General features: G+C 43.8%; 2 protein-coding genes across 4 annotated transcripts in view; one reads left to right on the top strand and one right to left on the bottom strand.

Annotated features, from left to right (window-relative positions):
- Positions 1–23,394, top strand: part of ZNF804B (zinc finger protein 804B) — a 334,148-nt gene that overhangs the window by 6,048 nt on the left and 304,706 nt on the right. The gene's annotated exons all lie outside the window — the stretch shown is intronic.
- STEAP4 (STEAP4 metalloreductase) lies at positions 1,546–21,575 on the bottom strand. Of its 2 annotated transcripts, none has more exons than XM_083405796.1 (5): positions 21,092–21,575; positions 7,377–7,854; positions 6,185–6,712; positions 4,613–4,777; positions 1,546–2,905 (listed from the first exon to the last, which is right to left on the bottom strand). In XM_083405796.1, exons 2-5 carry the CDS (start codon positions 7,827–7,829, stop codon positions 2,636–2,638), a joined length of 1,416 nt encoding a protein of 471 aa, XP_083261922.1. In that variant the 5' UTR covers positions 7,830–7,854; positions 21,092–21,575; the 3' UTR covers positions 1,546–2,635. The 2 variants fall into 2 exon arrangements, with proteins under 2 accessions (XP_083261922.1, XP_083261923.1); XM_083405797.1 differs by having other exon boundaries at positions 7,377–7,851; positions 21,092–21,400.

The following is a 23,394-nucleotide window of genomic DNA, read 5'->3' as shown; positions in this document are numbered from 1 at the left end:
GCTGTTTGCTGAATTGCTTGAGCCATTTTGATGAGGGCATGACTGACCGGCACTCTGAATAGAAGCACTCCACATCAGGGGCGGAGCAATCTGCCCTGGCACCCGGAGTGGCGAGGGAGCAGGGCTAGCCACCCACACGGCAAGTATTCCCAGCCGCCCACTGCCCACATGGTAAGCGCTGGAGGGGTGCCACTAGCCGCCCGCATAGTGAATGTTTCTAGCCGCCCACTGTCTGCTAGGTGAGCATGGGGGGCACCACTAGCCTCCCGCATGGCGAGCGTCCCTAGCTGTCTGTTGCCCGCATGGTGAGTGGGGGGGGGCATGTGGCGATGTCAACCCTCCTCATGCCTGACACCCGGGGCAGGGTGCACCCCCCATGCGCGCCTTCCTCGCCAGTGCTCCACATTGCAACATTTTGTTGTAGGACCCACTTGTGGAATGTAATACGATAATTCAGTTAAGATTCAATGCCCCACCCCCCGCTCTGTGCTTTGCAGTGGTGGCTGATAAGGGGGTGCACCCCACCAAGACTGACAGGTCCATAACCTCCAATCATATTAAGCAGATTGGCATAGGGCTTCCTTGGATTTGTCTAGCGCCAACCAAACCTCAGCCAATGTAAAGCTTCACAATTCGGCCCATAGATGTCAATGCCTTCTGCAGCTCCTGACAACCAACTGTACCCAACAGTCTTGGAAGTGTTACCTCCAGCCACTCAGAGCTCTTTACATTCAATTAAACCCATTGTGCTAGACATGTCTCTCTGCATGGCGGCTAAGAGTCATGTCACTTCAACAGCAAGAACAATATTCTCCAAGTCAATATCTTCATCGTAGGAGCTCAAGAAACATCAGCTACAGGAGGATTGTAGTTTTGCTCTCTGTGGCAGACTGTCGCTCCAGTATTTGCCTTTTTAGTCAAAGAATCCTGAATTAGATTCTCTTTTTTAACAGGGGAAAGTGGCAAAGGGGCGCTGCAAGTTCGCTTTTGTAAATAGAGAAGCAAATGCCAACATGTACTATATCTGGAGTTGACATCAGGGATGGGAGATAAGTAGGTCTCATTATTCCTGATCTTGGCGACATTAACTGAGGCTAATGGAAGCCGGAGTCCATACAGCAGCAGGTACCCCGCCCCTGGTCTATGAGTATTTGCAAACGAGTACTCTTATGGCCCTCCTGCCAACCTAGCAGTTCGAAAGCACATGAAGCGCAAGTAGATAAATAGGTACCGCTCTGGCAGGAAGGTAAACGGCGTTTCTGTGTGCTGGTCTGGTTTGCCAGAAGCAGCTTAGTCATGCTGGCCACATGACCCGGAAGCTGTACGCCAACTCCCTTGGCCAGTAAAGCGAGATGAGTGCCACAACCCCAGAGTCGGTCATGACTGGACCTAATGGTCAGGGGTCCCTTTACCTTTACTTACTCTTACGGCCCACTTGATATGAAATGTTGGGTCGCCCTGATCTGGAAAATCAGTTTCCTCTACCAGCACCTGGATCTGATCCGCGACCACCCATGACCACACTTGTAGGTGCAGCAAAGAGACTTTGTTCTTAAAACTTTATTATGAGGATCAGGATATACAGAATATAAATGTTGGTTAGCAAAGTTTCTGCATAGAGCTTTATGAATAGGATCTGTTTATGGTACGCTGACCAAGGTTAGTGATTTTTGTGTGGAAAAAAAGGCATTTGTTTTACTGAATATTATTAAAAATGGTAAAAAAATACAATACATAATATACAGCAGTAGGCAGTATCGGAGCCCAAGAAGCTTGAATAAAAGCAGTTGCCTGTTATTGATTAAGCTAGTAAGTGCAGCTTAATCATAACCTTATTCATAGGTATATGCAGGGAAACACTATAATTAAACGATTTTGTTGGATCCTGAATCCATCGTAGCAAAATGAATTTAAAATTCCAATTCAAATCCAGTCCAAAACCACAAAGTCCATTGACCATGAATTTATACGGGGGGGGGGGGGGATCCATTGTGTTTGACTATCAACACATTCTCCACAAAGTCATGAACATCTTCCATCACAATGAGAGGAAATTGCAGGTGTGTAGCCAGTATACATGGCCTAGGAAATCATAGTCAATTTAGGAACCTTTAAAGTGCTGCTCCAATTTGAAAGAGAACATAAATCTGAAAAGGCACAGAGCAAGACCAAAAGCCATAGTTCAAATTTATTATTGCTTTGTCTATAGACCAGCCTTTCCCAACTTAATGTCCTCCAAATGTTCTGAACTGATCAGTCATCAGGGCTGATGGGAACTAGTGCAAAACATCTGAAGGCAATCTGGTTTGGGAGTGCTGCCATAAACTTATTCATCATCAGTGTAATTCATATTCTCAGATGTGGCCCACTGCATGTTGGGCTCCTCTTACACAGAGGAGATAGGGCAAAGACGATAATGGCTTCCTTCAGTCTCAAATCCAGAAAAGGAAGGTGCACTCGTCCTCCAAACACCTTAGATGAATATCGACCAGTTTCCGCTGAGAGTTGCTGGGCCTTACATTGCAGAGTAATAATGGAGCACATAATTTTTGACCTTATTTTCAACGCGTATAAATTGCTTGCGCTTTTTTGCTATTGCAGATATGTGTGTTGAAACTGTACATTTGCTAAGAGCTTATACAGCTGACCTGCAGTGGCTGCTGTTTGTTTGGCTTTTGCCTTTGGGTGTTCTTTCCCAGCCCTGTCGAATATCAGTTAACGGCCGATCGATGCATGGAAATATGAGGAAAAACTTCATGGCCAACACAATGCAGGGGATAATGAGAGAGAGGATGTAAACGGAAGGAAGGCCCCATGGGTAGGTGCCAGCATTCAGGAACCTCTTCCCACCGTAGACCAGTGTATGGGCAGTGCACAACACCAACGTCAAGTAGCCCAGATAAGACTAGAAAACAAACAAAACATGATTGCAAAGCTAGCTTCCTTATTATGAGATACATGGCAGCAAATCAGAAAGCATTCTATTCTCTTATCAACAGATGACCAAAACTCAATTCTCCTACTGATTCCGGCTGGCAATTTTCTTGGTCAAGATGGGATAAAGAAGCCCATTGTGTCTTTGGGCAAGTTTGCCCACAGGGCTGAGCAGCAGTTCATAATGCATTAAGATAATGGCTTCAAATGCTGTATTGTTGCCAGGTTTATGCTAACTTTCAACACCAATGTGTGCAAAGGAAGCTCTCAATCATAGAGGCAGGACATTTACCATATTTTTTGCTCTATAAGACTCACTTTTTTCCTCCTAAAAAGTAAGGGGAAGTGTGTGTGCGTCTTATGGAGCGAATGTAGGCTGCACAGCTATCCCAGAAGCCAGAACAGCAAGAGGGATTGTTGCTTTCACTGCGCAGCGATCCCTCTTGCTGTTCTGGCTTCTGAGATTCAGAATATTTTTTTTCTTGTTTTCCTCCTCCAAGAACTAGGTGCGTCTTGTGGTCTGGTGCGTCTTATAGAGCGAAAAATACGGTAATCAGGCCTTGAGGCACAGTTCTCTTCTTTGGGTTAGATACATGAAATGAACTATAGGGAGGATTAGCAAAAGTATGTATAATCTATTTTTAGATTATCCACCAGCTTTTTGGTGTATTTTACTTTTAAAACTTTCTAAAAATTTTAATTTTAAAACCTGTGATTACTGGTTTTCCCAGATGTGAAAAAACAAACTCGACAATATGTCGTTCATAAAAGCTACAATCAGACTAATGAGAAACCTTTGCAAACAAATGGCCCTGACATAAACACATAAAAGTTCAAGGAGTAGGAACAAAACATCTCTTATCTGCAGCAGCCAGGGAGAAGTTCTTGCAGGAGTGATTAATTTCCCAAAAATGAGGGAACCTGGAGAAGTGTCTTTGAAGACTTCCTGAATGGGTGGTTTGGATTGTGTTAGGCCCCTTTCCTTCTCATTTCCAGACAAATATTAAGACTAGGATAAGGGAACATGTGGCCCTCTATATGAAGCTGGACTCCAACTTCCATCATCTAGGCAGCCTAACCAATATACTATTGGTTAGGAGGTTAAGGGGTGATATGATAGCCATGTTCAAATATATAAAAGGATGTCATATAGAGGAGGGAGAAAGGTTGTTTTCTGCTGCTCCAGAGAAGCGGACATGGAGCAATGGATCCAAACTACAAGAAAGAAGATTCCACCTAAACATTAGGAAGAACTTCCTGACAGTAAGAGCTGTTCGACAGTGGAATTTGCTGCCAAGGAGTGTGGTGGAGTCTCCTTCTTTGGAGGTCTTTAAGCAGAGGCTTGACAACCATATGTCAGGAGTGCTCTGATGGTGTTTCCTGCTTGGCAGGGGGTTGGACTCGATGGCCCTTGTGGTCTCTTCCAACTCTATGATTCTATGCTTCTATATTAGGAATGGAAATTGTAGTCCAGCAAAGTGTGGAGAGCCACAGGTTCTCCATACCTGAGCCACGCTGGATTGGACTAACGGTCTATATATCCCAGAATCCTCTTTACCACAGTAGCCAACCAGATGCCCCAGGATAATTGGGCTTTACTTCTGAAGAAATGTCCATAGGAACACACTGAAAGTGAGGAAGAAGAAAAGTTAGCTTGCTGGCTAGCAAGCTCTCTTACCTGTACAAAGCGAAACTCTCTCCAGTTGACACTGTTGCTGACAGAGGGCAAGGATGTTATTCCCAGGAGGACAAACAGAAAGAACCCCAAGATACCCAAAGAAACATACGAGTCACTCATCCAGGCTCTTTCATTGGTCAATGGTTCTGTTTTGTTGTTCAACACCTAAGGTGATAAAAGTTTTAAAAATGCTTTTTAATACACAGTAGGTACAGACAGATTAAAATACAGCTATAAAATGGCTTTAAATTAATATTGTGAAATATTCAAGGTGCTCTTGACAGGTTTTGTACGTGCACATCAAATTGACAAAAGTCAGGAAATTTCTATCGTCTTAGAATGGTAAAGACTGGAGATAAAATGGAATTCCCTCTTTTCTAGATTTGCCAACATTTGTTTCTGTCAGCTGTGTAGGGAAGTTTGTTTCTGGCAGGTGACAGAAGTTTTACAAGGTTTCCCTGTGGGATGTGCTTGCTTGCTTGACCTGACAAGCACAGACCTTGTTCAAATGTCCGCCTCTGAAAGGTCCAGAACCTTACATGGTGGACAGTGTCATGAATGAAGAGCAGGCAAGAGGGGGTCAATTCCATGCTGTGATACGACATGTTTGGTGACTAGGCAGTGGATCTGAATTGGGCCCAAATCCAACTGCAGGGTATGTGTGGGGGTTGGTGAATGGAGTTTATCTGGCTTCATTTTTAAGACTGAAGTGTTTGACCAGTCTCTAGGCTTCAGAGCACTAGTAAATCGTAAATCAGAAAAGTGCCAGAGGAGCAGAATCTTAGAATTTTTTCACAGCCTTTTCCAACAGCTCTTCATCCTTAGTGTGGTAACGGTATTGTGAGTGGGGACGGACGGACGACCATCTGCCTTCCAGAGGCAGCATGGGATAAAGGCCCCGTAGTTTTTGCTTTTACTGTTAAGATGGCTGGTGGTAGTTAGAGGTTCTAAATGGCAACTGGGGTTCAAACAGTTGAGGTCCCCCCCCCCCCAGTAAGAACCAATGGCTGCTCTTACTGGAAGCCCGAGAACACCCCTTACAGTGGTACCTCAGGTTACATACGCTTCAGGTTACAGACTCCGCTAACCCAGAAATAGTGCTTCAGATTAAGAACTTTGCTTCAGGATGAGAACAGAAATTGTGCTCCGGCGGCGCAGCAGGAGGCTCCATTAGCTAAAGTGGTGCTTCAGGTTAAGAACAGTTTCAGGTTAAGTACGGACCTCTGGAACGAATTAAGTACTTAACCCGAGGTACCACTGTACTCTCTTTTACATTCGGATGTCTCCATGGGAGCATAGGGAGAAGCAGGGAGGGCATGATCTGTGCCAGATGGAGAGCAGCAAGCACGATATCCTGAGCCCTTGCGATGTTTCTGATCATAGCTGTCAACGTTTCCCCTTTTTAAAGGGAAATTCCCTTATTCTGAATAGGATTCCTCGCAAGAAAAGGGAAAAGTTGACAGCTATGTTTGATGGCTTCAAAGCCCTGCTTGCATCACATCCCCATACAAAGTTCAAAGACCTCAGTGCTGGTGGTGGAATGGGAGAAGAAACAGCACAACATCAACTTACCTGTGCAATGACATGAGAGCTCCACCTCCATCGTACATAGCCCCGAATAGGGATCACGAGTGTGTACAAAACATGGAGGAAAGCGTAAGCCAGGGCTACCAAGCCAAGCTGTTTCCTGCAGAGCATCCATTTGTCTAGCCAATCTGGAAAGCGTCTGTACTTTGTACCTCTGTATAACTGGAGGACAGCGGCAAAGATCCCAGGCAAGTAAACCAGAGCGAGGAGGATGAGTGCCACAGCAGGGCAGACCCGGTTTGGGATGCTGATGGCAATAAAAAAGGAACGGTCCACTTGTTTCTTAGCATAAGTATAGACCACATCGCGGACCACGCAGTAGAAGAAGATGAATGCACTGAGGACAAGGGAGAGATAGATGGGGTATTTCCACATCGGGAAAAGTTGCAAAGGGTAATTCTCAATTTCCGTTGCTGCTAAGAGAGACCCTTTATCCAATGGAGTAAGACCAAGGCTTCGGACGATCTCCATCACCTTTTCCTTTGACTTGCTGTCATCTCCGCAGACAAATACCTGGAGCAAAACAGCAGCAACAACAACACAATGAAGGGAGACCTTATTTATTGCCAGTGTTTGCTTTCGAACACTGCTCTGACTTCAATAAGAAGCTGTGTTTGAATTGCCAGAGTAGGTCTAATGCCCGCAATTAGCTCGTGTTTTTAGAAGGCTATCAACTGACCAGAATTTGGCTAAAACAGAAGAATCAGAAATGGGGGCAGGGAATGGGGAACATGCGGTCTCCAGGTGATGGAATATAACTCCTATTATCCTTTACCATTTGCCATGATGCCTCAGGCTGATGGGAGCTTGAGTCCAACAGCAGGCCCACAGGTTCCCCAACCCTGATCTAGGGCTTGTGATTTTCCTTAAGTGCCCTTTACCTCCCTCCTCCCCCACAAAGAAGAAAATTAAAAGCTGGACTTTTCTCACTTGAGGCAAACTTTCTGCTTTCTTATCAGCTCTTTGGGGCCACAATATAAAACTAAGACTGCCAGCCTTAGATGGTTAGATCTCCAGTCTAGAAACAGTTTTATATTATGCCATAAGCAGTTCACCTAGAGAGCCTTTGAACTTGGAAGAAATGCTTTAGGATTTGCAAAATGAAGATCTAGAACTGGGTTTTCACCTTTCAGGTCTCTTTAAATGTGAGCATCTTTTGCCCCAGAGATGTCATTACCTGTCTGCTTGCATCCAGAGCACCTGACTGCAGAGCCCAGGCTGACACGGTGTTAAATGCTTTCACCACTTTGCTGCCTGGCAGGAGCTGGGCAAGATATTCAGCATTGGATTCCGGGTGCTGGTTTATTTTGAGGTTGTTGCTCACATCCACCAGCACTTTCCCACAGAGAACTTCCCTTAGGTTTTCCAGAAAGCTGTAATGTGTTCTGTGGACTGCTAAAATGATAACAGCAGATGTTTCTGCAGCTTCTGCATGAGAAAGCACTGTGGCTCCTTCAGGGATCAGAGAAGAAGTCTGAGCACCTCGGCTTCCAAACACTATAGAATAGCCACACTGCATCATTTTGTGTCCTAGAGACCTTGCAAAATCGCCTGTTCCAAAAATGCACACCGTCTCCTTCTTGTTAGGTACATCTGTAGTCAGTGGAATCATTGTAGTGTTCTTCTCCATAATGGACAGGCACGATGGTCACCTACTAATATACAAGATTGTACATATTAAACCTTATATCTGCACTCGCTAGGGATAAAATAACTCAGATTAGTTCTCAAATAACTCAAGCTCCGTGATTTACAGATCAGTAAGGAGGGTTGTATAAGGTCACAGGAATATGTCCTGTTTCCTGCTGGAATCTGCAGTAATGTGTGTGTTAGAAATGTGCCTGTTGGTATGAAAACTGTTGAGGTATGCTAATATTTTATATACTGCTCCTTTTAATAGTTGACTTCTCTTGGCACAGCAGCACATCCTGCAAGGTTAACTTACAAGAAACTGAAACTAGACCTTCCAGAGGATGCTGTTAGTGAGCAATTTCACTGCACTGTTTGAGCTCACTCACCGGTGTGCAAGAACAAGCAAGAGACCAGCCATCTTAGAAAAAAGACTTTCTGATGCTCTCAGTATCTTGAGAGATTCAAGTGTGTGTGTGTGGGATTATGCAGTTTCCTTTTGCAAGTATTCTCGGGATCCAGCACAAAACACAAGAGGTGCTTCTGTTATGTGACTTGTTGTTCTGAACTTAACCTCAGCTTAAAACCTCTTTGCAAACTATGTGTAGTTTTCATGCAGAGATCTGTGTGGAACTGTGTGTTTACATGAATTTGTTGTTTTTAATCAGAGCTTCAGGGAGGTTTTTTTGGTCCCTAGAACCTTCCTTTTATATACCATATTGGCTTGAATATAAGCCTCACCCACAAATAAGCTGCACCTTTAAAATTCAAGACTTATTTGCAGGTGCAGGCTGCCTCCCAGCACTACCGCCCTGAATGGGGGGTGGGGCGGCCAGCGCCAGTGCTCAGATCTCAGCGCACTGTGTGCCCGCTTCCTGGCACTACCGCCTCCCGGCATTACCTCCCCAAGCCGGCACTGGCTGTCCCCTGCCCCCTGTTCAGGGCAGTAGTGCCGGGAGGTGGGCCCATACGGTACACTTTCATTTCACTAAGTTTCTTTCCCCCCTAAAGTGGGAAATGCAAAACCACAAAGCAAATAGTTTTGTCAAAGAAATATATTCCTTTGTGACTTCAAAAGTTATTTGGGTGCCATATTTTAGGAAAATCGTCTGTATCAGACCTTGGCCACCTCAAAAGTCAGGTAAACATGGGGGGAGGGGGAAAGCTGCACGCCACCCGTCATAATTTGACCAAAATTTTCTCTCCCCTTTAACAATTTTTGAATGTTATTTATTTCCTCCTTTATTGATGGGGAATAGTAGGGCAGGGAGGAAATGTGGGGTAATATTTTGGGCACAACGCTAATCATCACTACCCCACCCAGAAAGAAACGTCCAAGCTGTTTGGATGCTGTTCAGCTTTAGAAAGATGGGCTATGAAATGATGACTGGATCTTACTTCCTTAGTAATTCCTTGACTTGAGAGCAACACTCCACCCTACCCACACCAAAAAACAAAAACCCAGTTTCTTTACAACAGCCTGAGAGAATTCAAACAATCTATGCTACTTCCCTAGCTGGGGACAATTCGGTGCAATAAATGCACAGATGAACCCCCAGGAAACTTTTAGCTTTAGGAATGCTGAGAGCCTATTTGGCCACTAGGTGGCAGCATGGATTTGCTTTGCAACTTTATGTCTTTCTGCTTTTATGTCAGCCTTATGGCTATATACCTGTGCTTGAAAAGGAAATACTAAAGAGATATATTTGTTTTTCTTGTGGGAAATAAATGCTATAGAAATTCTATAAATAAGTGAAACAGCATTTAGTACACACTATATATATTTTCCTAACTATGGCTTTACCTTCTCCCTGTTTCTCACCAAAATTGGAATAAAAAGGGGAAGACTAGAGTTGCCAAGGGGGTATGTTTTAGGGCTGCCCTTGCTGATTAAACCTACATAAATGTGCACATGCCTGGAAAAAAATAGGTCCGAAGAGACAAAGTGCAGGATGCTTTTCAGAGTAGAACCACTGAAATTAATGAATATAGAATCACAGAATTGTAGCGTTGGAAGGGACCCCAGTGGTCATCTACTCCAAACTCTTGTAATGAGGGAATCCTGTCCACAGTCATCCCTGGTTAACACACTGACCCACTGTACCACCCAAGGGCTAAGTTGGGTCTACTCTGACCAAAACTTTGTCATACTCAAGAGTAGACGCATTCAAACCCCTTTTCTGAGGGGTTCAAAAACTTTAAATGCACCCCACACCCAAAAAACCCCCACATCCTGAATAATTTTTATTGCCCTCTTGTGCTGAAGAGTTTTGTAATCAAAACTGACCTTTTTGATAGCTTTTTTTGGTGTCATTGACTACTAGGAAAAACAGCAATGTATGCGCAGCCTCGTTTTACCTCCAAAGATCAAGCCCAAACAGCAGGGATGAGAAACCTGTGGCCCTTTGAATGTTGTTGGACCACAACATCTGGAGGGCCCACAGGTACCCCATCCTTGTAATGCAGTGGGGAACTGTAAAGTACAGTGGTACCTCAGGTTAAGTACTTAATTCGTTCCGGAGGTCCGTTCGTAACCTGAAACTGTTCTTAAGCTAAAGCACCACTTTAGCTAATGGGGCCTCCTGCCGCCGGAGCACGATTTCTGTTCTCATCCTGAAGCAAAGTTCTTAACCTGAAGCTCTATTTCTGGGTTAGCAGAGTCTGTAACCTGAAGCGTATGTAACCCGAGGTACCACTGTAGTGGGGAACCACAGGCCTGAGGAACAAAATGTGGCCCTCTGGACCTCCCTGTCTGACCCTTGTGACTATCAGCAGGCCACACACACCTCATCACTCCTGCTTGGTGCTCTACTTCATATTTTTGCTGGTGTCCTTGAACCCTCATCATGCCTCTTGGTTGCCCAGATGGAGGATAGAGAGGTAAATATTACTTTAAATGGCCAGCTTTGCTGCTGGCTCCACCCACCACTCTCATGTGACACCCCCGATAGGAATGAGCCCCTCAATCTGAAAAAGGTTGCCCACTTCTACTGAATAGTCATGGGAGACAAGAGTCATAGCAAACACACTTGATATAGCATTGCTAATGTGGAATTTATTTATTTTTTACATTTCCCAGAAACACTTATATTTTGGTCCAATATTTTGTGGTGGGGCTGGGGGTAGAGAAAGGGGTTGGAATTCCCATGTTTTCCTCTTCTTCTTCTTTCTTCATTCATACTCTCTTTTGTTTTTCCAGTATTGCTACATCTAGGAAATGAATGTCCAACTTAAAACGGGGGGGGGGGGGATAAAATAAAAACGAGTATGTTGTGAATTATAAGAGCCTTCTGTTATGAGGTGCACATTGAGAAATACAAAATAAACGGGGGGGGGGGGGATCCAAGGGCCAGGCTCGTAATGCAGCAAATTTATCAGTGTAATTTATTTTTTAAGGAAATGAGCCCCTTTCTTCAGTGCACATACTTTCAGCGAAAAGATTCTGCGCCGTGAGTTTTGACACAGCAGATAAAACGAATTGTTAGAGGTGATAAATCCTCTTGTGGAGAATGTGCCGCTGTTCTGCTCCTCACATCTCTGCCTTTTACCAGGAGAATACTAAAGCTGCCTGGAGGTTCCCGAGACATATGAAGCAGAGGTCTAAAAAGATGTGCTTAATGTTGTCTAAATCATAACAAACTACTGAAAGAGCTGCAAATCTCATCGCCTCAACCTGTTCCCATAAATACATAAGACCAGGCTTAAAAGTTGAGTCGTTTTCTTTGCATTTCCAGGGTTGTTGAACGGTTCAGGGTCTAAAAGTATCAGGCGTTAATCCAGTCCAGTCAACTGCGGAGTGAATTGGAAATGAGCCCATAAAATCCAGGGAGTTTCAAAGGTAGAGCCAGGCTTACAAAGGACTGAGCAGGGAGTGTATGTATGTGTGTTTTTGTGTGTGTGTGTGTGTGTGTGTGTGTGTGTGTGTGTTTATGCATGGTGTTAAAATATACACTTGACTGCAACAATGCAGGTTTCTGACTTGTAGGGGATACAAAAAATAGGTATCTCGAATAATGGTAGTTTTCAACAGTGTGATTTTTATCCTTTGCGCTGATGTAATTCTCAGTTGCTGGTTTTACAGTGACTCTGGTTTCACAATGTTTAGATTTCCTCTTTTTATTGTATTTTACTTTAGATCTCATGGTTTTATTTTTCACAAAAACTTTTGTTCTTGGACAGTACAGAAATACTGGTAATAAGCTAAAACTGTTCATAACGGCTTGTGGCCAGTTACAGCTTTCAGCGGAGTAGCTGTAGTTTGTTGCAGCAAAACGTTTTGTGGCACCTTAGAGGTTAGCAGATTGTTTTGGCCTAAGCTTTTGTTGACTTCTAGGTTCTATACCATGTGACCAATGATCCTCCATGCCTCCCCATCCCACTCCGTGATTAGGGATGGGTGATTCCCCCCCCCCCATGTTGATGTCTATCAGTTTCTCATTTTTTCAGTTTTCAGGTCACCACATTTCAGTATCATTCTGTATTCTTTTTTCCCCTCGGAAAATGCACCAGCATTTTAGTACTCATCCCCTCCCCCCAATATACACATCTTTATATTCAATTTTGCCCAATGCACACATTTTGGTATTCAGTGTCCCCTTCAAATATAAGGCATTTTTCATTTAAATATAAGGCGTGATGTAGTGGTTAAGAGCAGTGGACTCGTAATCTGGTGAACCAGGTTCGATTCCCTGCTCCTCCACATGCAGCTGCTGGGTGACCTTGGGCTAGTCACACTTCTCTGAAGTCTCTCAGCCCCAGAGTGTTTGTTGTGGGGGAGGAAGGGAAAGGAAAATGTTAGCCGCTTTGAGACTCCTTAACGGGAGTGAAAGGTGGGATATCAAGTCCAAACTCCTCCCCCTCCACCTCCTGCCCCTCCCGCCCCTCCTCTTCTTCCTAATTTGTTGCTTTTTGTGCACATTTCACCTCTAATAAAAGCATCTTTGTACACTTTATTTTCTGCTGGAGAACTGCACAACAGAATTAGAAATGGAAATTTGAAAAGACAGCTGTGTTTTTGGTTTGTGTATGGTTTCAGGAAATAGGAATTAGGCAGGTTTGCATTAAAATTTGAGCCAACCTGAACTTCTCCACCCACCCCTAGCCTTTAGCTAAGATTCTGCTTGTGATCGTCTGGTGATTGTTGACTACATCTCTCACTGCAAGCCCATAGCATTCAGCATAATCATGGGCTTCCTGGTAACTGTGCTTCTAACAGCAGAGGCGTTAGTTACATGACAACCTTGGCCATAGCAAGATGTCATAACCATTATGCCAAGCAGCTAAAACAACACCTCTGGCTCTAGTTTGACACCGGGAAGTTCCTTGATGTTGCAATTGGGTCTTGCTGCCAGCTCCTGCTGGTAAAATGCCTGCAAAAACACAGTGTGTGACCTCTTAGTACTTACTAATGTAAGGTACTACAAAAGAGCTTCCAACATAAAGATAAACTCATACAGGAGATTAAAGGAAAGGACAATAGCAAAACATGCTTATGCAAATTTGTATCCTCTGTTGCAGTTAGAATGGATGTGTGTAGGTAAAGGTAAAGAACCCCTGGATGGTTAAGTCCAGTCCAAGGCGCTTTTCAGGCCGAGGAAGCCGGAGTTTGTCCGCAGACAGCTTTTCCTGGTCATGTGGCCAGCATGACTAAACCGCTACTGGAACATGGAGGACTTTGATGAGTGCCAGAGTGCATGGAAACACTGTTTACCTTCCTACCGCAGCAGTTCCTTTTTATCTACCTACACTGGTGTGCTTTCGAATGGCTAGGTTGGCAGAAGCTGGGACAGAGCAACGGGAGCTCACCTTCTGATCGGCAAGCCCAAGAGGCTCCGTGTTTTAGACCACGTCGCCTTGGGTGTGTGTAAGAAAAACATGTCAGTAGCTACACAGAGATAAAATAAGATGCCTGACAGACATAATGACATCAGGTAAAGCTCTTCCCATAATTGCATTTCCGTACTAGAAGAGACCTAAGCTGCTGAATATCTGCCTGCTACACAGCTGTTAAAGGCACAAGGACTCTATTCTCCTCCAGCACCAACCCTAAACTATGCAAAGACCCCAAGTGCTAACCAGGATGCTGCTGGCAGTAGGGAAGGAGATTTTCACTCCCAAGTTGTGTTTTCATGTGCAGTGCTTTGCTCTTCCTAACAAAAATGTACTGCACTCATGGGCTTATAAGGCAGAACTGACAGCCCGTCATATTGATGGGTGCCTTTGCCTCTGTTGATTTTATAACAAGGTTACTCTTGAAAACAAAATGAGCAGGTAGTGATGCATGTCTCTTCACACCAAGTTATTGTTAGTACTTCTAAAGGTCAGTTGCAGGCCAATTCTTTAACATGTTGCAGTGTACTACAAATCAAGCTACAGCAGGGATGGAAAACCTGTGTCCATGCAGATGTTGCTGATGAACCACAGTTCTCGGCACCTATGGAGAACTGTGGGTTCTTCAGCCCCCAAATACAGGGTTGGCTAGGACATCAAAACTTTATTTTAGTGTCTATACGATTTGTCTTCGTATGTGTGTGTGTGGCACACAACAAAGCGTATTTTCCACCTCTCCATTCCTCACTGGGGCAGCAGGTGTTTGCTCAACATAAAGCAAGCCCTGTTGCCTCCCATGCTTTTGTCATGTCTGGAAGTGTATGTCGGCCTTTTCCACAGCAAGTGCACATCATGCAGCTCCTCAGGGCTTTGAGTGCCGCATAATGTAGCCCCTTGTGCTTTCAGATCAAAAGACATTCTTCCGCCACAATCTGAAAGCACACAGACGGGAAAGAAATAATGACAGCTGACTCAAGAACTTGGATCTGTAACTGGAGCCTGGATGGATAACAAACAAAGAGCCGTCCTTTCAAAGGGAACAGTCTGCACCTGAATAACAAGAATTGCTAGAAGAAGCAGGGCAAGTGAGGAATAGTTGGTCTCTGAGTGAATCACTGGAGGGAAACCGCAGGAAAGCGGATTAGCTGGGTGGAGCTGGAGCAGGTTGGGTCAGAGATGGAGAGCCTGGGCCGTCCAGAGTTTGACTCCCAATTCCCATCAACCCCAGCCAACAGCATTTGGGGGGGGGGCACCAGTTCCCCACCCCGATATAGATGTTTGGAAATGGTGGAGTTATGTTGTTAAAATAAGTGATGAGCACACAAGAACTACCAACTGTGGAAGAATGGCAGATGAAAATGATGGAATATATGGAGCTGGCTGACCTTACTGGAAGAATCCGCGACCAAAAAGAAGAGGAATACCAAGAAGAGTGGAAGAAATTTAAGGATTATTTGAATAACTACTATGATATCAAAAATTAGAAATTACTTGAAAGTACCAGACTAGGCCTAGGATTAAATTAAGAGTTAATTAAATAAAAAATATTTAGAACCTAAAGGAAAGTTAAGAAATTTTATTTTAATTGGAATACTGTGTTTTTAAAAAAATGATACCAGAAAACTGCTACATTTTAATTACAAGGAAATTCAGATGGGAGGGCTCAGAGGAAGCCCAAAATATGTTTATGAGGTTAGAAGTCTAATTAATTAATTAATTTGAGTTGTTTAGGTGATTAGGTTGTTTAGGTATTTAGGTACCTTGTTTTTATTTTATTTTTTGTTTACATTTGTGATCTTGTCTTTTTTCTTTTGTTTTTTCTCTGTTTTTCTTTTGTTGTGATATGTGTTATATCTGTAAGAAACTTAATAAAAAGTATTTAAAAAAATTAAAAAGTGATGAGCGGAATGGTCTTGCTCTCATGTCACTTTATAAATGATGGTTTAAACTTAAGTATGGTTTAAAGGTGAACATGTAGCATGCTGATGCATGGTGTTAAAACTGCAGGCACTTTGATTCTCCTCTGTTCCTGCTGCTGGCCACCAACTAAGCTATTGATGGGCTTAGCATTATACCTGAACCTGAGCTTGAGCTTTGTTTCCCCCAAACAAACCTTGTGGTTACAGTTTGTGGTTTGTTTGGATAGAGACAATGATTTATTTTGAAGAAGCGTGCATTGCAGGAGGTTGAACTAGATCAGTGTTTCCCAACTTTGGGTCTCCAGCTGTTTTTGGACTACAATTCCCATCATCCCTGACCACTGGTCTTGCTAGCTAGGTAGCTAGGGATGATGGGAGTTGTTGTCCAAAAACAGCTGAAGACCCAACGTTGGGGAACACTGAACTAGATGATCCTCAGGGTCCCTTCCAAGTCTACAGTTCTTTGATTCTATGAGAAGGAAGAGCAAAACAAAGCCCAATGAACCTGTAAACCATAGCTAAGCTCAACTATGGATTACAGTGATGTGTGAGTCAGGCCATTGTTTATGTGAGCTGCTTTAGAAGGCCACTGTCCTGAAAAGCATCATGCAAATATTAGGATTTATAATAAATAATAGTAAATATGGACTTCAGCCTTACATTTTTCAGTGTATTTACAGATTGAGAGCTAGTTCAGAGATGATCAGATGTTGTTGGATTCCAACCTCCAGCAGAAATGGTAAGGGATGATAGGAGTTGGAGTCTAAAAACATATGCGGGAAAGTTTCCTAGCTCAGGGACGTTTAGTAGGTGGTCTTGTCATGTAGGGATGATGAAAGCTGCTGCATTTGTTGAAATTCTATATTCAAAATAGCAGTTACAGGTATCGCCAGCCCACAATATTTTGCACCTGTTGACTCTGCTCCTCTGGTGAAGTCTCAGTCCTCTTTAGGCAACAAGATGTTTGGGTGCTCAAAAGGGACCATGATACTAAAAACAGTAACCTCTTTCAAGTATCCATACTTTCCTTTTTAATTATGGGCTTGGCTGGAAAGCAGTTAAAAGGCATCCGGTTCACCCTCCTACACAGAGGCAACAAACAGCATGCTGAAACCATTCTTCTTAATTTGTTTTAACCAATTCTCTTCTTTAAAAAACACACAAAACACCTCTGGGGAAGATGCCACTACATCCATCAAACACACAAAAAGAGCCCTGCTGAATCGGGCCAAAGGCCCATTAATCCAGCACCATGTCCTTACAGTGTCCAAGCACAGGCCGCAGGAAGCCTGGAGGTATGACCAGAGTGCACCCACCCACTTCTGAGCACTGCCTCTGACACTGGAGGGAGACCATGGTCATTGCAGTTAGTAGGTATAGATTAGCAGCTGCGTGCACCCTAATTTTGTCTAATCTTAGGTTGGTGGCTATCACTACATATTGTGGGAGCAGATTCCTACTTTAACTATGCCCTGGTGTGAAGGACTACTTTCTTTTGTCCATCCTTGATCCACCAACATTCCACTTCATTGGATGTTCTAGCTTAGTAGTATGAGAAGGGCTTTTTCTGTTCTGTGTGTAATTTTACTTTCTCTCTCCCCCTCCCCCGTTTTACTTTTTCCATTCTGTGCGTAATTTTACGCATCCCTTATCATGTCTCTTCTTATTGGTGTTTTCTCTAAGCCTTTTACCATATTTTTCACACTATAAGACACACTTTTTCCCTCCTAAAAAGTAAGAGGAAATGTGTGTGCGTCTTATGGAGTGAATGCAGGCTGCACAGCTATCTTTGAAGCCAGAACAGCAAGAGGGATTGCTGCACAATCTCTTCTGGCTACTCTCTAACTCCCCCCTCTTCCTCTACTGTCTTGAAGCTAGGCATTTCTTCACGCAGCTGTGAAGCAGCCCTGTCTCCTCCTCCTTCTGAAACTGTAGGGAAGGGGGGGGGGCTTCCCCCCTCCTCTTCTGAGAGGAGCTGATCAGACCGAGGGCTCATTTCCCATTCCTCCTGTTCAGTCCAGTCCAGTGAACTTTTTGTATGGGGCGGGGAGGTTGCTCCGGTGTGCATTCCTGTACTCTTCACATCTAACTGCATTTGCCATTTCACTGCACATTCACCCCGTTTGTAGAGGTTCATCTGGAGTTCCCAGAAGTCTATTTTTGTTTTAGCCATTCTGAACAATTGGTTCAGGTTAACAATTGGTTACCGGCAGCAATTGAGTACTAGCAGTTGGGTACCAGCTACCTGACTGCTCGCCCCTACCTCTAAATCTTATATGAACAAGTTAAAACAAGTTCAGGTCAGAAGTGCCAACTTGAATAAAATATTGGCTGGGGGGGGGCAGGTAAGCCCCGCCTGCACAATCGATCACATGATGCGGCACATGCACACACCATTTGAATGGCAATGACCATCAACTTTGGGGGGCCTGCCCCCCTCAAATATTTTATTCGGGGGGGTGTGTCAAAGGGACCTGGGCCCCTAGGAGTTGGCTTCTATGACTCACGTTATTCCTCATTATTTTGACAGTTTTGTCAGTGCTCCTTACAAACAACAAAACAAATCCTATTATCTATGCTGCTGCAGTTTAAATGAGTAACCCTGTGTTTCCTTTCTGAGTGGTATAATATGCACTGTGCATAAGCGTGGGCATAAAAAGCAGGGCATGGGTGTGGATGTAGGTCATTAATACATCCCTATGTATTAATGACCTATATCTGATAGCAAGCCTCATCTACAAACTAAACCTCCCTGTCCAGCTTTGCAGATGTTTTGATAAAGGAACCAGTATGCTGAAAATCCACCTGTGTACCACAGAGTACATTTGCAAGAACCTCACTGGTCTGGTGCTTTCAATTCATTAGTTACTTTCTTTAGTGCATCGGGTGATGTGGACTATGGCTTGAGGTTGCATGCAAATATTTTAGTATGCAGTTGGAACACTTCCTTTGCTATTACTGTTTAAAATGACTCTAAATCACCCCTACCAACCATTCTAGGAGCTTGGAAAGGTCATATCTCGTCTTTCTCCTTCTTAAAAATAATGTCATGGTTGCTACTTCAATGTATCATTTAATTTTCTTTTTTACAACTCTCTGAAAAGTGAGTGACTTTTAAAAAAAAAAATAATAAAAGTGCAGATTTACAGGGATGAGATGAAATACTGTCAATAGTGGTTGTCTGGATTAATGATGTGCTGCAACTGCAAAGAAAGGATTAAAACTTGAGCTATTGATATTACTAAGATGCTTGCAGATTCAGTTACACAATCATTTATATTTACATTTTTTAAAGAACAGCTGTTTCACATATAACTTAGTAAATGAGCTTTTGCATTTTCTTCCCTTCTCATCCCCCCCCCCCCCACTTTAAGTGGAATGATGTGATCAGGGAAGCCGGTCATGAGACAGTGGTATTTTGTTACTGCTGATGCGCTGACTAGATGGACTGCCCTCCACAATCCTTATTCATGGGCTGGGCATAATAAAATCATAGAATTGTAGACTTGGAAGGGATCCTGAGGATCATCTAGTCCACCCCTCCTGCACTGCAGGAATATGTAGCTGTCCCATACAGGGACTGAACCTGCAACTCTGGAGTTATCAGTGCTATGCTGTAACCAACCGAGCTATGAATAAAGTAGGTTAGATCTAGACCCGTGGTTGCACACGCCCTACAGGGAAGCAATTTGATTTTTAAGGGGGGCAATTTGAGAATGAGTTATTAACAGTTAATGGACTTTTAGGCTTCCTCCACATAAATTGGAGTTCACTTTCTGAATAATAAGAATTATATGTCATGGGGGGGCGGTCATCAGGATTTTAGAGATGCTTAGGTGGGGCATGGCCAAAGAAAGGTTGGAAACCACTGATCTAGACCAAGCTAACTGAACTTAGGCCCTATTGAAATCAGTGGGGCAACTTAGCCAATCTTTAGCCTCAGCACTATTAATTTTAATGGGAACTTGGTGCACTTAGCTCGGATCCAGCACAATCATGGCACACTAGCCATAACGCTTAATAAGAAATGTAATACAACATAGCGGCGGCAATTTAGCAAATAACGTTTAAAGCCTACCTTCTGAGGGTACAAATAAAGATAATAGAAAACAGATTATTTTCTCTTGCATCCCACATATGTAATGGTAAATAAGATTTGATTGTACTAGCAAAGGCCGTGACAAAACCATACAAACACTATCAAAAGAAAATATATACATGTGTAAAAACAAAGCCCCCACATAAGCCATCAGAACCACATAATCGCAAGTGAGACTGAAAACAGGGCAGCTCCATGACTGCCATATGTAATGGTTTTAGGTAATCATGAAGTGGGAGATGCTTTTTACGGTGTTTAATGTTTTACTGTTGTACACTACTCTGCTATTTTATGGTATATCAGTATATAAATAATTTTATAAATAAGGAAATCAGATCTTGCATTAAGCACATCAAAAATACGCACAGACCTGGTACCCAATACCCAGTGGTACCCAAAACCCAATGCTGGAAGAGGTGACTCCATCACAGTGGATTTGTTGTTGTTGTTCTTGTTGGATGGCAAAGCAGACTAAATTTTCCAGTGCCTTGGGGCAAGATGCACAAGGTACAATCCCAAAACTGGAGAAGCCATTTCTGTAGGGGTGATGGGGATCAGAAATGTGTGATGAGAAAGGGAATGCTAACACCTTTCCCACTGCTCTGCCGCTTTGCCAATCCCGGGAGTACCTTTTCCTCTTTCAAAACGGGGAAAAACAAAGCCATCTTTCGAAACCTGCCCTTCTCTGAACTTTGCAATGCAATTCTTTGGATAAGTAATGTATATAGTAAAGGTGCATATACTAGTATAAAGTGTGCACAGCAATGCATGTGTTGGTGAAAATAACATACAAATGAGCTGTATTAGGGTAAATTGGTTTTCCAAAATGTGCATATTGGGCTAAATCGAACACAAAAAATGTGTCTGAGAAAATTACACTGAAGTGCTGCTGAATTTTCATGAGAACCTTAAAAAAAAAAATTGCAAATAGATGTGGAAATGTGTAGAAGTGAATTTAAGATTGGAAAAATGAGGAACAGAGAAAAACCAAAACTGACATATTAGAAAAGGTCTGCATTCCACTTCATGGGATAACATGGACTCTTAAGTCCCAGAAAGCTTTCCCCATTTGTTCATTTTTAAAAAGTTGCCACAGGATCCTTTGTTGCCTATGTATGTCTAGTCTGGCCTTGAATGACACTTTTGGACCAGCTATTCACATTTTGCAGTGTCACCAAAGGTATGCAAGCCCTTTTCTTTTTCATTTCCAACAGCAGGAGGAAAGTAGAAACAAGTTTGGATTAGCCACTGCATAGCATTTGTGCCCAGCAGAGACTAACTTGAAAAGGGTGCCTGTTTCTAAAATATCACATTCAATAAAGAAGGTGCGAACTGAAGCATTCTGCAAACACTTTGGTGGGTCTCCCAAGGGGAATAGTGAGATTTGTCAAGTTCTCAATTTAAATTGCCACTTACCTTCCACACTCTGCTGCCTGTGGTATTTCCACCCCTCCTTGTCACTTACTGAGCGCAGCTGCAGCTGCAGGCAGCATCTGGCTGGAGGAACTACAGATGCTTCCCTTTGCTTGGAAGAGAATGAGGAAGTACTTTGTTACTCCTGGACATTTATCAGCTGGAGAGGAGAGGGAGAGAAGGGAGGGGGAAGAGAGGGAGGTTGGGGATTTTGCAAGTCTGGGCCTGGAGGGTGGAGAAGGGAACAGAATTTCCCGGCGAGCGCCTTGGGGGAAATTCCCTGCCTTGGTATCTTTTCATTGGATGAGGTTCAGCCACGGCTGCTTACTCTGCCTGTTGGCAAGTGCTGAACTTCTGGCTCCTTGCCAGCTCCTTGTTCAAGCTGCCTTCTCTTCTGAGTTTATACAGTTGGAAGTAACTCAGCTGCTTCAAAGGCAGAAGGAAGCCGTAGCTACCGCAGGAGCCATGTCTATCTCGTATGCAGATCATGAGTGGTAATTTTATTCATCAGTTTATTCCCTTGCTAGTGGCATTTTTGCATGACACGTCACACCACAAAGTTTGCTGGGAGGTTTGCAATATAAATAATCGCAAGCCTCAGCTCACTGCCTTTAAGGACACAGGAGCCTGGCCAATGATTCCCCTAGCCCAGTATTCTTGCAGTGGCCAACTGGGTGACTTTCTAAAGCCCGAAAGCAAGACCTGAGTCCAGCAGTACTCTCTCCACTTGTGGTTCCCAGCAATAGGCCTTCAGGGGGGCATACTGCCTCCAATAGAGGAGGCAGAACATAGCCATTGTGGCTTGTAGCCAATGCACCATGGCTAGTAGCCTTTATGTAGTGGGCTTTATCATGCCACCTAGTGGGTTGGAGGACTGGGAGCTGTTTTGTTCCCGAGTTGGTTGTAGGTTGGCCCAACCCGGTCATCAATCAATGGTCTGCTAAGGCTTCGCTTCAAGTTTGTGGGGGACTATAGCAGGCTGCAACACACTCAGGTTGCTGGCAGGGCCCACAGGAGCGCCTCGCACTATGGTTGGCCGAGAGCTTAGCAACTCCTTCCCAATTGTCCAGCAAACAGGCTGGGGAGAGGAATCGGCCAGCAGGCAGTGGTTAGATCCTTGCCTGGTGCCACACCAAACTCTGGAATCAAAATACTTGTGACCATGTTTTGCCTCCATCTCTTGGTGTCCCATCCCTCCTGGGTATTTTGCCTACATGCGCTTGATGCACAGTGTAAATAGAAAAGGATACATAGCATCAAAACTAAACTAAGCTAAATTCAAAATACTTCCTGGGAGTGGGTGGGTGGTGAAGTGGGGGGGGGTCACCTATTTATTATTTAGCTAATCCCATCCTCCAAATTGCTCATGGTGGGGTGTATAGTTCCATCTCTTTGCCGTGTTATTTTCACAATTACCCTTCAAATTAGCTACAGAAAGATCATGAGTGTGTGTGTGTGTGTGTGTGTGTGTGTGTGTGTGTTTGTGTGTGACTGTTCCAGCTCCCTTCAATAAGCTTTGTAGATGAACCTGAGTCTTCCCTAAGTGAGTGCACTTTTGTACTAGGTATTCATGTGGTAAGCATGAATACACACACACACACACACACACACACACACACACAATACAAATGGTCTGTAGTGTTATATAGTTGTTATGGGGCATAAAAATAAATTACTCTTAAAATAGGTTGCTTATTGCAGTAGAATCTTTGATACAGCCAAGAGCAATCTTGAAATATTGCTGAGAATCTTGACCCCAAGCTACTCACCCCTTTGCAAATCTGAAATAGCCTCTCTGTTAGAACAGCCACAGGTATGGGTGAAGAGCAGTTCAATTTTCTAGATGTTCTGAGCACATCTGCTGCATTCTGATGCTGTTTCCCCCTCCCCTTCTAGACAGAGAAGGTGTCCTATCCACCACTGCCAGATAATTGCTCATTTAGCCCTGTTGAGGCATTCCCTCCATCCTTTAGCCCTGTTGAGGAAGTTCCCTCTATCCTAGCATTGCCCCCAGATAATTCTCATCCAAACAACTCCATACCCGACCTTCATGCATTGAATGGGAAGGTCTGATGGGGAAATCTTTGTGTATTCCGCTAATGCCCTTGCAGTCCTCCACAGAAATGAAAGCCATGGTCCTGAATCATTCCTGAGCCATGCTAGGGATCATTAGCAAAGAGACAGCAAATAAATCTGCCAATACCACAATGCTGTTATACAAATCTATGGTGTGACCTCACTTGGAATGCCATGCATTCTTCTGGTTGTCTCAGCTCAGGAAGAGAACTGTAGAGCTTGAAAAGGGA

The sequence above is a fragment of the Podarcis tiliguerta genome, assembly GCF_965153285.1.
Source record: "Podarcis tiliguerta genome assembly, chromosome: 12".
NCBI classification, from domain to species: Eukaryota; Metazoa; Chordata; class Lepidosauria; order Squamata; family Lacertidae; genus Podarcis; species Podarcis tiliguerta.
Note: the sequence above shows the minus strand (reverse complement) of the source record. Positions and strands in the feature narration are given on the sequence as shown.

Excerpts from the sequence above, each read along its gene's own strand:
- STEAP4 (XM_083405796.1), bottom strand. The coding sequence starts at position 7,829 with ATGGAGAAGAACACTACAATGATTCCACTGACTACAGATGTACCTAAC. Across the intron at positions 6,713-7,376 it reads CTCTGGATGCAAGCAGACAG|GTATTTGTCTGCGGAGATGA; the intron begins GTAATGACATCT and ends GTTTTGCTCCAG. Across the intron at positions 4,778-6,184 it reads GCTCTCATGTCATTGCACAG|GTGTTGAACAACAAAACAGA; the intron begins GTAAGTTGATGT and ends TTATCACCTTAG.